Source organism: Lynx rufus, unplaced genomic scaffold (assembly GCF_022079265.1).
Source record: "Lynx rufus isolate CCGP_SWC_20201006 ecotype Redwood Valley unplaced genomic scaffold, mLynRuf1.p SCAF_3, whole genome shotgun sequence".
NCBI lineage: Eukaryota > Metazoa > Chordata > Mammalia > Carnivora > Felidae > Lynx > Lynx rufus.
Genome location: NW_025814845.1, coordinates 178,255,763 through 178,270,156, shown reverse-complemented (window position 1 = coordinate 178,270,156; position 14,394 = coordinate 178,255,763). Strand labels below are relative to the sequence as shown.

The 14,394-nt window shown below is 34.4% G+C and overlaps 1 protein-coding gene across 1 annotated transcript in view; it reads left to right on the top strand.

Annotated features, from left to right (window-relative positions):
- SGCZ (sarcoglycan zeta) overlaps window positions 1–14,394 on the top strand; it is a 1,101,292-nt gene that overhangs the window by 1,065,943 nt on the left and 20,955 nt on the right. Inside the window, exon 6 of the mRNA XM_047092209.1 lies at window positions 6,763–6,835. Coding sequence (XP_046948165.1) covers window positions 6,763–6,835 — 73 coding nt within the window. The remainder of the gene's footprint in view (window positions 1–6,762; window positions 6,836–14,394) is intronic.

The following is a 14,394-nucleotide window of genomic DNA, read 5'->3' as shown; positions in this document are numbered from 1 at the left end:
CCTTTTTGACAGCTGATATGGAGGCCCTAGGGACGCCCAGTCTCTTCCTGGACAGCAAGCGCTGCCATGTTCTTCATTTCACTTGCAACAACTTCAGAGAGACATTTAATGAAAGTCTATCTTATACCAGATAAAGTGCTAGGAAGTGGCACTACAGAGTGAAAAAGGCCCTGATCTCAAATACAATACAAAAAAGATTTTATAATTTGAAATTATAATTAATTATGATTTTATAATTTATAATTTTATATAATTTATAATTTACAATGGAAAGGGACTTTCAATATAATTAACCAAAGAATTTATGTGCATTCAATAGCACAGGTTCAAACTTGGCGATAATGAATAAATAGGAATACTTTTGCCCCTGAGAGCTCAGTGAATTCACTCTGGACTTCAGCCCCATTCCAGTGGAGGAATTTAAAGTACTGTCCATCTAAAGTTTATTTATTATTATTATTTAAGTCTCTTAACTGTCCTATGGACTGGATATTGAAGGTGCTGCTGCTACCATTAGTGAGATTCCACCTCTTTAAGTTCTTAGTGCTAATTGCTAGCTTGGAATTCTTATAAATTCCATGACTGAGATTTCACATTGAGAAGAGAAATATCCTCAGGAATGGCGTCCTGTACTACTCTTTCCTTAACTTTTCTTTTGACTATTTTTAAAAAGTTTATTTTTTGGTGGGGGGGGGGGCGGTGTTCAGAGAGGAGACACAGAATCCCAAGAAGGCTCCATGTTGTGAACACAAACCCAGCGCAGCTCAATCCCAAGAACCATGAGATCAACACTGGAGCCCAAATCAAGAGTTAGAAGCTTAACCAGTGGAACTGCCGAGGTGCCCCTTCCTTTGACTTTTAAAAGGGAGGTAAAGCCCTGGTGGAGTTAATGACTGTTTTACCGATCCAGCTACTCCTATGATGAATTTCTGATAACCCCATGCAGAGAGCTAAGTATAAAACACAGAAAAATCGCAGCTATCCATTGTAGTTAGTAAAGGACCTGCTATGCATTTTTGTTTTCATTTTTCTGCAGTTGTTTAAGCATTAGGATAAAGTTCAATTAAAAGGGAGATTATGCTGGACATAACTATTTAGAAGAAACTTCTTTCTCAGGTTTTTGGGTGTTGATCGATCGTATCTGGTAACTAAGCAGCTGCATTAGGGAATTCCTTGACTACTGAATAGAGTCTTGATTAATAAAATTAATTCACTATTTAAGAATCTCTTTACAGCGTCTAAATTTCAGATTTCAGAATTCAGCATGAGACCATGTAACTTGAAGCTGACATTTTAGGATCAGTGATTTCACGTACTAATGACTAGACCCATGGTGGGCCATTAACTCTACAAACACAATGTGTATGTCTTCTGTGGCTGATTTTCATAAACAAAAGTGACAGAGGGAATTAAGGAATACTGAATTCTTACAGCGAACCAGGCACATTTATATCGTATTTAAGAAAACCCTAACCCAACCTGTAAGGTTGTTATTTCTATCTTTATTTATATCTATGGAAATTGAAGTTTGGACAGATGAAATGACTTGCTGAAGTCATTTAGGTAAGAATGAAGGAGCTGGAGTTGTCTCCTTCTGTCTGCTGACTTCAAAGTGCCTAGTGTATACATCAGAAAACCTGAAGGCCAAAATTCTAGCTCACCAATGCGGTATTTAATTTCTCTGATTACAGCTTCCTCATTTTTCAGATGTAAACAATATATTATCTACTTACATTAAAAATGTCTGTGAGAGGGACCCCTGGGCAGCTCAGTCAGTTAAGCATCTGACTCTTAATTTCGACTCAGGTCATGATCTCACAGTTGTGACCTTGAGCCCAATGTCTCGACGTTCTCGCTGGGAGTGGAGCCTGCTTGAGATATTTTTTTTCTCTCCCTCTCTGTCTGCCCCTCCCCCACTCACTCTCTCTCTAAACAAATGAAAAAGTCTGTGAGAAAAAATGAGATAATTTGTGTCAAATTAATATTTCAAAGCACAGGGGTATCTTTGTTTTGCTTCCATGTGTATTACTGATCACAGGTGTCTCCACACAAAGCCAATGACCTCATAAAATTTTCTCTGAAATTAACTGTAATGGAATTTATGAAGCTAGTGGCCAGAAAAATATCACATTTCACAGAACATACATACATATAAATGAATATGAATATGAATATGAATATGAATATGAATATGAATATAAATATATATTTAGTTACTATAAACTCGAGGAAGAACCTGGGAACACCAAGTATTTTTGGTTTGGTTTCTTTTTTTGGTGACCTCTGTTCTGGGGCTAATGGCAAACAACTTCAAGTAAAACATTTAGAGTATGGATAACCACATTAGGAGGGATATGTAAATTTAATTTTAATGGCATTTTTCATTTTGTGCGGAGGATGGCATTTTATGTTAGGCATTTGTAAAAAGTAGCATTCTACTTACACTGTCTTAAACTGTCTTTAAATGTGGAGTAGGATCACACTCCATGTAAATAGTCTTTCTCCTCCCCAGCAAAGCAGAATATGCCATCCTGCTTACTTGGTTTTGAAGCCAGTTGTTATCATTGAATGACATCCAGTGTTTTTTTGACCCAAAAGTTTGCTTGTCTCATCTTTCCTGACCTTTACAATAGTCAACAGTCTATGTTTTCCCCAAGTCTTAAAACATCATCATCACTTTAAACTGATATACCCTTCAACATCTATATAGTCAAGCAGAATAGAACATTATACCCTTTTGAATGGTCCCTTAAAACAATATTAAACAACAAATATTTGGGGCGCCTAGGTGGCTGGGTTGGTGGAGGTCTGACTCTTGATTTCAGCGCAGGTCATGATCCCAGAGTTGTGAGATCAAGCTCCATGTTGGGAGCATGGAGTTGGCTTAGGATTCTCGCTGTCTATCTGTCTATCTCTCTCTCTCTCTCTCACTCTCTCTCTCCCCCCCCCCATACCCCTTCCCCAGCTCACTTGTGCACGTGCTCTCATTCCCTCTCAAAAATAAATAAATAAAGGGCACCTGGGTGGCTCAGTGGGTTAAGCTTCATCCGACCTCAGCTCAGGTCATGATCTCACAGTCTGTGAGTTCGAGCCCTGCATCAGGTTCTGTGCTGACAATGCAGAGCCTGCCTGCTTGGGATTCTCTCTCTCCTTCTCTCTCTGCTCCTGCCTCACTTGTGGTCTCTCTCAAAAATAAATAAATAAACTTAAAAAAAGTTAATTAAAATAAATAAATTAAAATAAATAAGTAAATAATACAATAGAATAAAATTTAAAAACAAGTTTATTTACTCAACAAGTTACATACATATTATATATATTATGATATATAAGTAAACATCTGCGTTTTCCACCTTCTTGTCCTTTTTCTGTCCCTCTGTCTTTTCGGTTTCCGTGGACTTTATAGCTTACAATGTGAAAATTCATCACACATTCCTTCTTTTCCTGAAATGAGAGTAAATGTGGTCTGTACACATCTGTACTCTTGGTACCAAATACATGTTGACTGATGGTTAGGGTCACCAGGTATAATACATGATGCCCAGTTGAGGATAGGTTACAATTCATTTATTTTTAAAATATTTTTTTATTTTTTTATTTTTTATTTAACTTCCAGTTAGTTAACATACAGTGTAATATTAGTTTCAGGTATACTATATAGTGATTTAATTTTGAATTTCAGATAAACAACACATCAATTTTACTCTAAATATGACCCATGCAAATATTGCACATTTATATTAAAAATATTTCATATTTATCTGAAATTCAGAATTAATGTGATCCCCTATATTTTTAATTGATAAGTCTGGCAACCTTACTAATCATCTGACATTTGTAAAAATTCCCAATTCCAAGGAAATATGTATTTTAGGGGCACCTGGGTGGCTTGGTTGGTTAAGTGTCCAACTCTTGATTTCGGCTGAGGTCGTGATCTCAAGGTTCATGAGTTTGAGCCCTGCATCAAGCGGCCAGCACAGAGCTTACTTGGGATTCTCTGTCTCCCTCTCTCTCTCTCTCTCTCTCTCTCTCTCTCCAATCCTGCTCATATTCTCTCTCTCTCTCTCTCTCTCTCTCTCTCAAAATAAACAAATAAGCTTTCAAAAATTACAAAGGAAATACATATTTTTATTTATTTATTTATTTATTTATTTATTTATTTATTTATTTATTTTGTGAGAGAGCGCATGAATGAGGGAGAGGGACAGAGAGAGAATCTTAAGCAGACTCATGCTTAGCATGGAGCTGTATCCCATAACCCCAGGACCATGACCTGAGCCGAAATCAAGTGTCAGGTGCTCAACTGACTGAGCCACCCAGGCGCCCCAGAAATATGTATTTTAATTTTGCCTTTTTAGGCTGTGAGAGTATGTGCTTGCTTCAGATGGCTTTTATCTTCTTTCACTGATTTCCTTTTAAGATTATCATTATTGCTTATTAATTATTACCCCCTTGGCTCATTCTGGGACAGTAATGGAGAAGTTAAGAGTACTTTTCGCATTATCTGGAGGTCTATAGTTAGTAATTTATTTATGTTATTTTATTCAGTTTTCAAGTTAACCCCTTAGGGGATATGATTATACATTATTTCTTCAAGAATTGTTTGTTTTTAATCATCAATAATTTTCTATACTGATACTTAGAATTAAGACTTCTATCAGCTTTTAATCCTCTTTGAAAAATTAAAGCTTTGATAGCTTTCCCCTTTTACTTTCGCTGATATGTTCTGTGCTAAGTTACTATATGTTCCATTCCATGTTTGAAAATAAATATTGCTACTGTTCTTTAATTATATTTTTGTCATCTCGTTTGGGAAGTCTTCAAAGTCATAGAATAGTGGAAATTAATTTTTAAACTTTACAGATGGATAACTATTTTTTCTGGAAGTTATATCCTCTTAAAATGATAAAGGGGTCTCTCGTTGGGATATGAAAACTTATACATTGGAATGTTTTCTCAAATGCCACCTTCACCACCATCACAAAATTAGGGTTTTATCTAAAACTGTTACTTTATTTTCAAAGACCTTATTCCTAATAATTTTCCACTCACAGAAATAAAATACCTTATAAAATATCAAAAGAGCAAACTCCATTGAAGAAATAATTGCTCTGATAGTCTGTCTATGTATCATATGCCCTGCAGTCTCTTTAACAAAACATCAACAAGTAGTAAAACCAACCCAGTGAGAGGTAAACAAATGCCAATAGCTTTTAGCTTGTAAATTGAAATCTGTAATCTTAGGAATTTACTACTGCAGAACCTTGTAAATTTATCCTTAGAACCATAATATAGATGAAACCATGTTACTGTCTTTGAAAAAAATCTCTTCCTCTCTGATTCAAGATCAAGGTCTGCAATGCTGTTTTATGTACAGGAGTTGTCTGGTGATCTCAGTATATTTCTATATAAAGCCACTTATTTTTAAGGAATTTAGGTGTTAGCTCTCATTTTCTAGTGAAAATTTCATGTTTACTGAAGAAATCATTGCTTGTTTTTCATATACTGAATCAATACGTTTTTCATTGTTCTTCACAATAAGCATAAGCAACTTTATTTTATAGGTTTAAAATTTATGTATTTTATTTGCATTATTTGTATTATTTTGTATAATTTGTATTATTAAGCTGGTGTTGGGGCCATTGAAGGAGCAGACATGACATTTTTACACCAAAATGTTTGATGAAGATTAAACCAAAAGAAAATAAAATTAATCCAGATGGAATGATCTAAAACATCTATGTGAAATTACAAAAGAACAAAAATGAGATTTTGTCATCAATATTTTTTTTGTATTTTTGAAAAGGAAGATCATTTTATTTTGCTCAGTTAAACTATGGAAAAGCTCTGGGATCCAGGAAAATCACATAGAGTCAATAAATGAAAGTGTAGATGGAATACCATTCAACTGCCTGAGCAAAGTGTTAGAGTGCATGACCTGTTCAGGTAACCAGGACCTCACATGAAGTCAACTCTATAGAAATGATTTTGAGCAGTTTATGGTTTTAGATAGAGCCTTAGTACCAAAGAAGCCAAATTAAATTGCTATTGATAATCACTCTAATAAAAGTGGGTGCTGTGTGGGGGAGAATTACCAAGTGTCCCATGAGACCTATGTCTTTAAAGAATTAATGATAGGGGCGCCTGGGTGGCTCAGTCGGCTGAGCGTCCGACTTCGGCTCAGGTCATGATCTGACGGTTTGTGAGTTCGAGCCCCATGTGGGGCTCTGTGCTGACAGCTCAGGGCCTAGAGCCTGCTTCAGATTCTGTGTCTCCCTCTGTCTCTGCCCCTCCCCTGCTCATGCTCTGTCTCTGTCAAAAATAAATAAACATTTAAAAAAAAGAATTAATGATATACTACAAAGGAGCTCCTCTCCACATTTTCATTCATGCTCTGCCATTTGTAGAAAGACAGAACTGAGTATTGTGATCTATCCCTCCCTCAAATATACTTACCTGGGAAATAAGAAAGGGGAAGGGGATGGATCTTTGATCAGAGAGTGAAAATTCTACCTCAATCTAAACTTTTCTAAATACGGTCATCTTAAAAGTTAGCTACCAAGGGACATTTAGATTTACCCTTCTTGGCCCTTCACTACCTTGAACACTTTTTCCAATTTTTCTATTTCATTTTCTGGACTCCTGTTTCTAGCTGTCCCCTTTTTGAATGCATATTTGATGCATAAAAATAGAGATGAAAACCAACATGTCTGTCTACTTGTTTGTATCGACTGCTGACTACTGGATTCATGTTCTGTCCAGGCACCGAAGGAGCAGTATTCGGGCACTCTGTTGAGACACCTCACATCAGAGCAGAACCTTCCCAAGACCTCAGGTAAGTTCTGGCTCTTCCACGTATGTCAGACTTTCCATCACTGTTGATGGCCCTTGGTATGTAAAGAAGTAAAATAAAAAATGTGCTACATATTTGTATAAAGAGTTGACATTCCCTGCCTACATAGTAAATGCCAAGTATTTGAGGACAAGAAAATGTGTGTTATTATTGTAAACTTCTGTATATTTTTGCCCCTAACAAACATACAATGAATATAAAAATAAATATATCAGACATGAGGAGTGTGGAAAAGGCAGTTATAGAGGAAATTTAGAGGAGAATTAATAAAAATAACGATTCCAGAAAATCCAACATAGACAATGAAATACATGACACATCTAGGCAGAAAGAAAGAGGCGGCAGAGAGTAGGAAAAAAGCTATAAATGGTCAGGGAATGTTATGTAAAGGGAAATACAAAGCAAATATGAATAGTAACCAGAAAAAGACAGAACTTAATTACCTTATGATGGATTCCTCAGTCTAGTATTTCCAATGGAATAGGTGCTTCCCGACAATGTTCTGTTTCTAAGAGGCACAGTTGTATGTAACAGCCCTCACTACCCAGAAAATTGTGAGATGACAACTTCATAGGGAATTCTCCCCAAGAAAATCACAGCAACTGTTAATAAAATTTGAAATATTAAAATCTATCAACTGACCAATGAATGACCTTGAGTCAATAAATAAGGTTTGGGGTCCAGTGATATTTTATATAACTTATAGCAGTAATCATTTCACAACTTTTATGTACATGAAATCATTAGGTAGTACACCTAAAACTAATACAACTTTATATGTCAATAAAAAAGATGTTTTATATAGTTACTCTCTGATAGATAAATTACATTCCAAAATACATTTCTATAGGATGAAAAAAAGACAATAATGATATTTAAAAAGTAAATCACACATTAGAAATCATTTTCAAAGCTGAATCAAAGTATCAACCTGGGAGACAGTCTTTGTCTTAGAAAACACAATATAAATATTAAGCAAAACCCAAATTATTTCATAAAGATCAGGTGCAGCCCCTCTCATTTGGATGAGCGGAAAACACTGCTCAAATGAAAATAGAAAAATAAAGTAAAACAATTTACATGTTTTAAAAAAAGCCATACTTTCACAACAGTAACTTTTTCAGACCTTTATAGTTCTGTGATAAAATTTTCTAAGGAACGCAGTTTCTCACTATCACAGTATTTCAGATTCAAACCGGCTAGTTGACAAAACCAGAAGAAGGTGGCCACGATCTTCCTGTGATCAAGGCGCTTTTTTATTAGACAAAGATAATAACTTTGCTCAATGCCAAAATCCCAACTCAGTGCCAAAGGATTTAGACAGGTTGAAGAGTATGTGTAAACAGCAACTCATAATGCGTTATAGTTTCAACTTAGGGCTCTTTTCTCAGTTAGGAATTCCCACATTTTTGTGTGATTATTTATTTTTTCCCTTCCCATCTAACAAAGGTGTATGTTACCTTAGACCAACATCTGCATCTTCGTTGTTTATCTTCAGTGCTATAGCAGTCAACATATATCTCACACATAATTGTGTCTGATAAATACTTATTAATGTGAAGTACTGATATAGCAAAACTCAATAACAAGGACACTGAGCGCACGTAACATAAGAAATGTGGTGGTCGTTACTGCATTATTAGGACCCAGGTGGCTGACATTGACTCCAAGTGTTTTTGAACTGTGTGTTAATACAGATGCCAGAGTTAATTGATTCATTCCTTTAAAAAAAATGTTTGTTACACCATTCTAAAAGAAACTTCTTTTTACGTCTAACATTTTAGTAATTATATACTCAGTGTATGATTTTCGTTATGAAAATCTATTGCTAAAAGAAAAATAGGAAGTGTTATTTTAATTACCTTGCTGACGTCTCAAAATTCATAAGTGTGAATGTGAATTAAATGATAATTAGTATATGGTGTTTCTGGTTTTTATTTTCTAATTATTCATCAATTATTTAAATATTGCACTAAGCTGAGTTTATCTGCTAGTGCTAAAAGCAAATTAGTAACCCCCAAGATGAGCGTTACTGATCTAAATTTGAAACTGAGACAGAAGCAAAGCACAGTAATGATGGGGGTATTCAATTATTCATTTGTGTACATGAAGATTAAAAGCAGAGTGTCTGAGAAGATCTTTACAAGTCCTGCTGACAATTTTCCTTTCAGGGCAGTAAGAAGTACTCTTAGTCGACACCTAATTCTAATCAACAAGGTGAGATTGGTTGGCCAGGTAAATCAAATGGTAATTTGGGGAGTAAGTAGCCGTGTTGTCTTTAATTTTGTTTTTGTCGAGAATAAGAGACTTTAGAAAGATACATTTCAAAAAGTTTATTAAAGAGTATAGGGAATGTTTTGGTGTGGACATGAAGTAGATTTCTATAATTTATTTATTCAACGAATGTTTGATGAGTGCTTAATGTGTGCCAAATTCTGTTCTAGTTTCCATGTGCATTTCAAACCTACACATGTAGATTTTCTATGATGTCTTACACAAAGTTATATTGCTTTTCACTAGGGACCTCTGTGTTAAAAAGGCTAAAACAATGTATATTGAGTAGTCGAGACATAAGGGTATATTTTCCCAGAATAGCACAAATATGAATGTTCTTCCTTTTTTATTTCTTAAATTAATTTAGCTAAATTATCACAGTTCAAAAGAGTGTCTGCACTTTATGGTGAGAAGTGAGGAAACCCGTTTTATATTGCCCAAAGATTGTTTGGATCTGAGTTTCATTAACTGTTCCAAGAAAAGAAAAGAAAACAAAACAAAACTAATCTGCACTTGGGATCAGTAAAATGAATTAATATGTAATGATGTAGCTGGAATCTTTTCATCATGTTCATTCTTGTGTGAATATAATTTTAAACTGAAATGTTAAGTTTTGCAGGCTCCAAACTGATCTCCGAAAACACATAGCTCTCATATACGTCATTACTGTGTTCAAGGAAAAGCCACCATGTATAAGGTAGTAAGGATTTTGCACTGAGATGTTTTGTCAATAAGAGGTTCTCCTCTCCTCCCCCCTCTTCCCTCTCCCCTTTTCCTTTCTACTCTGTCTCTCTGTTTCTTTCTTCTTCCCTTTTACTATTTCATTCTATGTATGTATATATTTATTTAGAGTTGATAGCAAATGATCATTATCAGAAGCTTGTATTAGGGTGTAATCTTGGAAACATAGAGCAACAATTGATGTAAACATTTGTTTGATCTAATTTGAAGAAAGAGACCATAACTGAAAGTGCAAGTAAGCAGAAAACAAACCAACCAAAAAAATAGAGGTCACGAAAACCATGTGATTTGCAGCTGAAGAAAACTCTCCACAGCTTGAAGTGATACGACAGTAAAATTGCTTGTATATTCAGGTCAAAGTTTACATGGTGTTTTTTCCCCCCTTAAAACATTTTCCTGTTCAATTTTCTATTCATTCCATCATTGAAATAAAAAATAATTCACTAAATGCCTGACACCGTGTTAAACATTTATGAAGAACCAGAAACATGATGCTTAAGTTCTGCTTAAGTTTCTATTTAGTAATTGCATCTCACAACTTACTTTTTAAAAGGAGTCTGAATTCTGTTCTCAGAATGTTGAAAGTTCTTCTAGAGACCTAGGCATTTTTTTTTTCAAATTGAGAATTGTATAATACCATAAAAACAAAATCTGTTGCATCTTTAGTATGTAAACACAATAAAAACAGCATTTCTTGGGAAAAAAAAAACAGGTGGTAGGGTGACTGAATTTCGACATTACTCCTTTTCTCTACAAGAATCTCTTGGTACCTACTATAAAAACTAGTCTGAAATCCATCACTATGATTGCTATAATGCTTTCAAAATGAACACAAATAGTACTTCACTAATTCCAATGACTAATCACATAGGAATTCACAAGCTTTGCAAATAAACATGAGTTTCATTTTTCAACAGGCCCCTTTAGAGAATGTTTTGTAATAAAATGAATTAAAATGAAACCTCTACTATGTTGTAAACCCTCCTCAGGGGAGGATTGACAATTGCTATATAGGACAGAAGCAGGGCATCATTTAATTGTTAATGCTGTATTGCCAAGAGTCTACTTACCAGATTGTTCTCGAAGGGAATACAGGTTTAGTCTAATTTGAGTTCCAGAGTATTCTGGAATGTTTGAGTTCCAGACTTCTATAGGACTTCTATAGGAATTCTAGGCTTATTTGAGAAGGTCATGGTATCTAGAGAAAACCAATATAACCTAAGGCTTAGTGAAATTTTATCAATTCTTTTTCTTTATGATTTTGGGGCTTTCCATCTTGTTTCAAAGGTTGTCTTGTTTTGTATTTGGGTATTTCCAGTATTTTCTTTTAATTTTCTGTCAGTTTTACACTGGGTATTTTTTAGTTTGATGTTGTGAATAAACACAGTGGGAAATTATGTTTTGAATTTTCTTCTGATTTGCTACTGAAAATTACAGCCTGTGATTTACTACTTTTTGTATTTAGAATAGATAGAACTGGAAATTATTCTTGCAGAGTGTGTTAAGGATCTAATGTTATTGTCTTCAGTATGGATAGACAATTTAGTAAGCATCATTGACTAAGTAACCTAGTATTTCCACCCAAAATGATTGCTACATTTGTCAGATATTAATTTATCATAAATACTTTTGATCTATTTAAATTATATTGTGTCCATTGATGAAATTTATATTTTAATTCCAATCTCCTTTTGAATTGAAATAATTTCATGTTAATTTCTAATTTAAAAAAGAAAATGTCTGGGGTGTCTGAGTGGCTCAGTTGGTTAAACATCAGGCTCTATTCGGGTCATGATCGCATGGTTCCTGAACTTGAGCCCTGCTATGGGCTCTCTGCACTCACTCTTCCTCTCTCTCTGCACTTCATGGGATTCTCTCTCCCTGTCTCGAAAGAAAGAAAGAAAGAAAGAAAGAAAGAAAGAAAGAAAGAAAGAAAGAAAGAAAGAAAGAAAGAAAGAAAGAAAGAAAGGGAAAGAAAGGAAGAAAGAAAGAAGGAAAGAAAGAAAAGAGAGAGAGAGAAAGAAAAGAAAGAAAGAAAGAAAGAAAGAAAGAAAAAGAAAGAAAGAAAGAAAGTTTTAAAAAGGAATTGAAAAAATAAAGTAAATAAAAATCTGATAAATGTTGCACATACTTTTCTCCCTAGAATAGTTTAACATAATGTTTTAAGTTTCAAGAGACTCTCTTTGGATTCTTGTTGAGATTTTACTACATATGTTTATTACTTTTTTAATATTGGATTTATGATAGGAAAGCAGATACGAGTTTACTTTTATCCAAGAATATATCAGATTCTTGAATTTTCAGGTAAATAATATCAGATGTGCTTTCGAGATATCCCTCTCCCAGAAATAGCTGTGAAATACACACATTGAGTGTTATAGCATTCATATTAATATGGTCATTTAGCAATGGAATTATATATAGTTTAGAAGCATCCCTTTTGTAATTAGTATTTCTTTCATTCTTAAATTTTATTTAAATCCAAGTTAGCTAACATATCATTATTATTCTTTACTGAGTTTTAATACAGTCAATGACAATCAAACACTAGCATCAGTTAACAGTTTTCCTATTTGGATCTGCATAGGTGATGTTTTATAAACTTTAACCAAAAACAAACAAAATGGATATTCCTATAAGATCTGAGACCACACCTTCTTTCCCAACACCTTATGAAAATTCTCGAACATACTCAATATTGAAAGCATCTTGCAGTGACCACCTATATACTCCCAGCTAGATGCCTCCATTATCATTCTCCTGTAGGTCTTTAATCACATATGTACACATTCCACTAGTCATCTGCCAGTAGATCTTATTTTTATGCATTTGAACATAAATTGTACACATCTGTACACTTTACCTGATCACTTTGGCCTGCATATCATTATCTAGTTTTCAATATTGCTTAAAGTTTTTTATTGTAAAATAATTATACAATGACCTTCACAAATAATTAAGTGCACATTTCCTGAGTTTTGACAAATGCATTTACCTGTGTAACCCAAATTCCTGTCAAGAAATAAAACATCATCATCACCCAAGAGAGTTCTCTTATGCTCCTTCCCGGAAATCACCACCACTACCCACAAGAAGCTACTTTTCCCTCACCCTTTTCACTCTGGATTAGATTAGATTGATTTAGTACTAAATATAAAATACAATACAATATGTACTCTTCTTTGCAAGATTTCTTTCACTCCTCATGATGTTTTTGAGATCCATCCCTGTTGTCGACTGCATCAATGGTTCCTTCTGCCTTTTACTGATTAGTATTCTTTTATATGAACATATAATATTTTATGTATGTATTTTCCTAATTGATAGACACTTGGGATATAGCTGGCATATATTAAGCTTTATATGAAAATGCCAGAGCTTTCCAAAGTGATTATATCATTTTCTGCTAAAAATGAATGAGAATTTCAGCAGCTGCACATCTTCCCCAGTATTCAGTAGTGTTAGCATTCTTACTCATTTGAACCATTCTGGTAGGTGTTTAGTGTTATTTCGTGTTTTTAATTTGCCATTACTTGATGAGTAATGATATTAATGACTTTTGCTTGTGCATATGGAACGACCATATATTGTTTAGTGGCGTATCCATTTATTTATAAACTTTTGTCCGTTTATTTTAATTATGTTTTTTGTATTTTTTCTTTCATTTTTAATTTTTTTAATGTTTATTAATTTTGAGAGAGAGAGACAGAGACAGAGCAGGAGGGGGGAGGGGCAGAGAGACAGGGAGACACAGAATCCGAAGAAGGCTCCAGGCTCCGAGCTGTCCGCACAGAGCCCAGTGCCAGGCTGGAACCCAGGAACCGTGAGGTCAAGACCAGAGCTGAAGTCAGATGCTCAACCAACTGAACCGCCAAGGCGATCCATGTTTTGTGTATTTGTATTTTATATTTCTGTGTTTTATCTTTGAGCTGGAGGATTATTTATATATCCTGGCACCAGTCCTTTGTAACATCTGTAACATCTGTATTTTGTGGATATTGTCTCCCAATCTATGGGTATATTCATTTTACTGATGGATTTTGAAAGGCAGCTTTTCACCTTGAAGACATCTAATTTATATATTTTTTTAATATTTACTAGTTATTCCTTTTTGTGGCCTAAGAAAACTTTTCCTACTCCCAAGTCACAAAGATATTTTCCTTTAAAAACCTTATGTTTTAGCTTTTACTTTTGATAACAGTGGGTGGTATATATTGAGATTCATTTTGTCCTTACAGAGATCAGTTATTTGAGCAGCATTTGTTGAAAAGACTTTGCTTTTTCTCACTGGATCACTTTACTGCCTTTGTCAAAATCAGACAACCCTACATGTTAAAATTTATTTCTAGTGTCTCAGCATTGTCTTCATTATTAGAGTTTTGCAATAAGGTTTTAAGTTCAACATTGTTCTTTTTCCATATGGTTTTGGATATTCTGTGATCTTTGCATTAGCTACATAATCCTAGGCAAATGACTCAACCTCACTAAGATTCAACTGCTTCCTAAGTAAAATATGGATAGAGTAT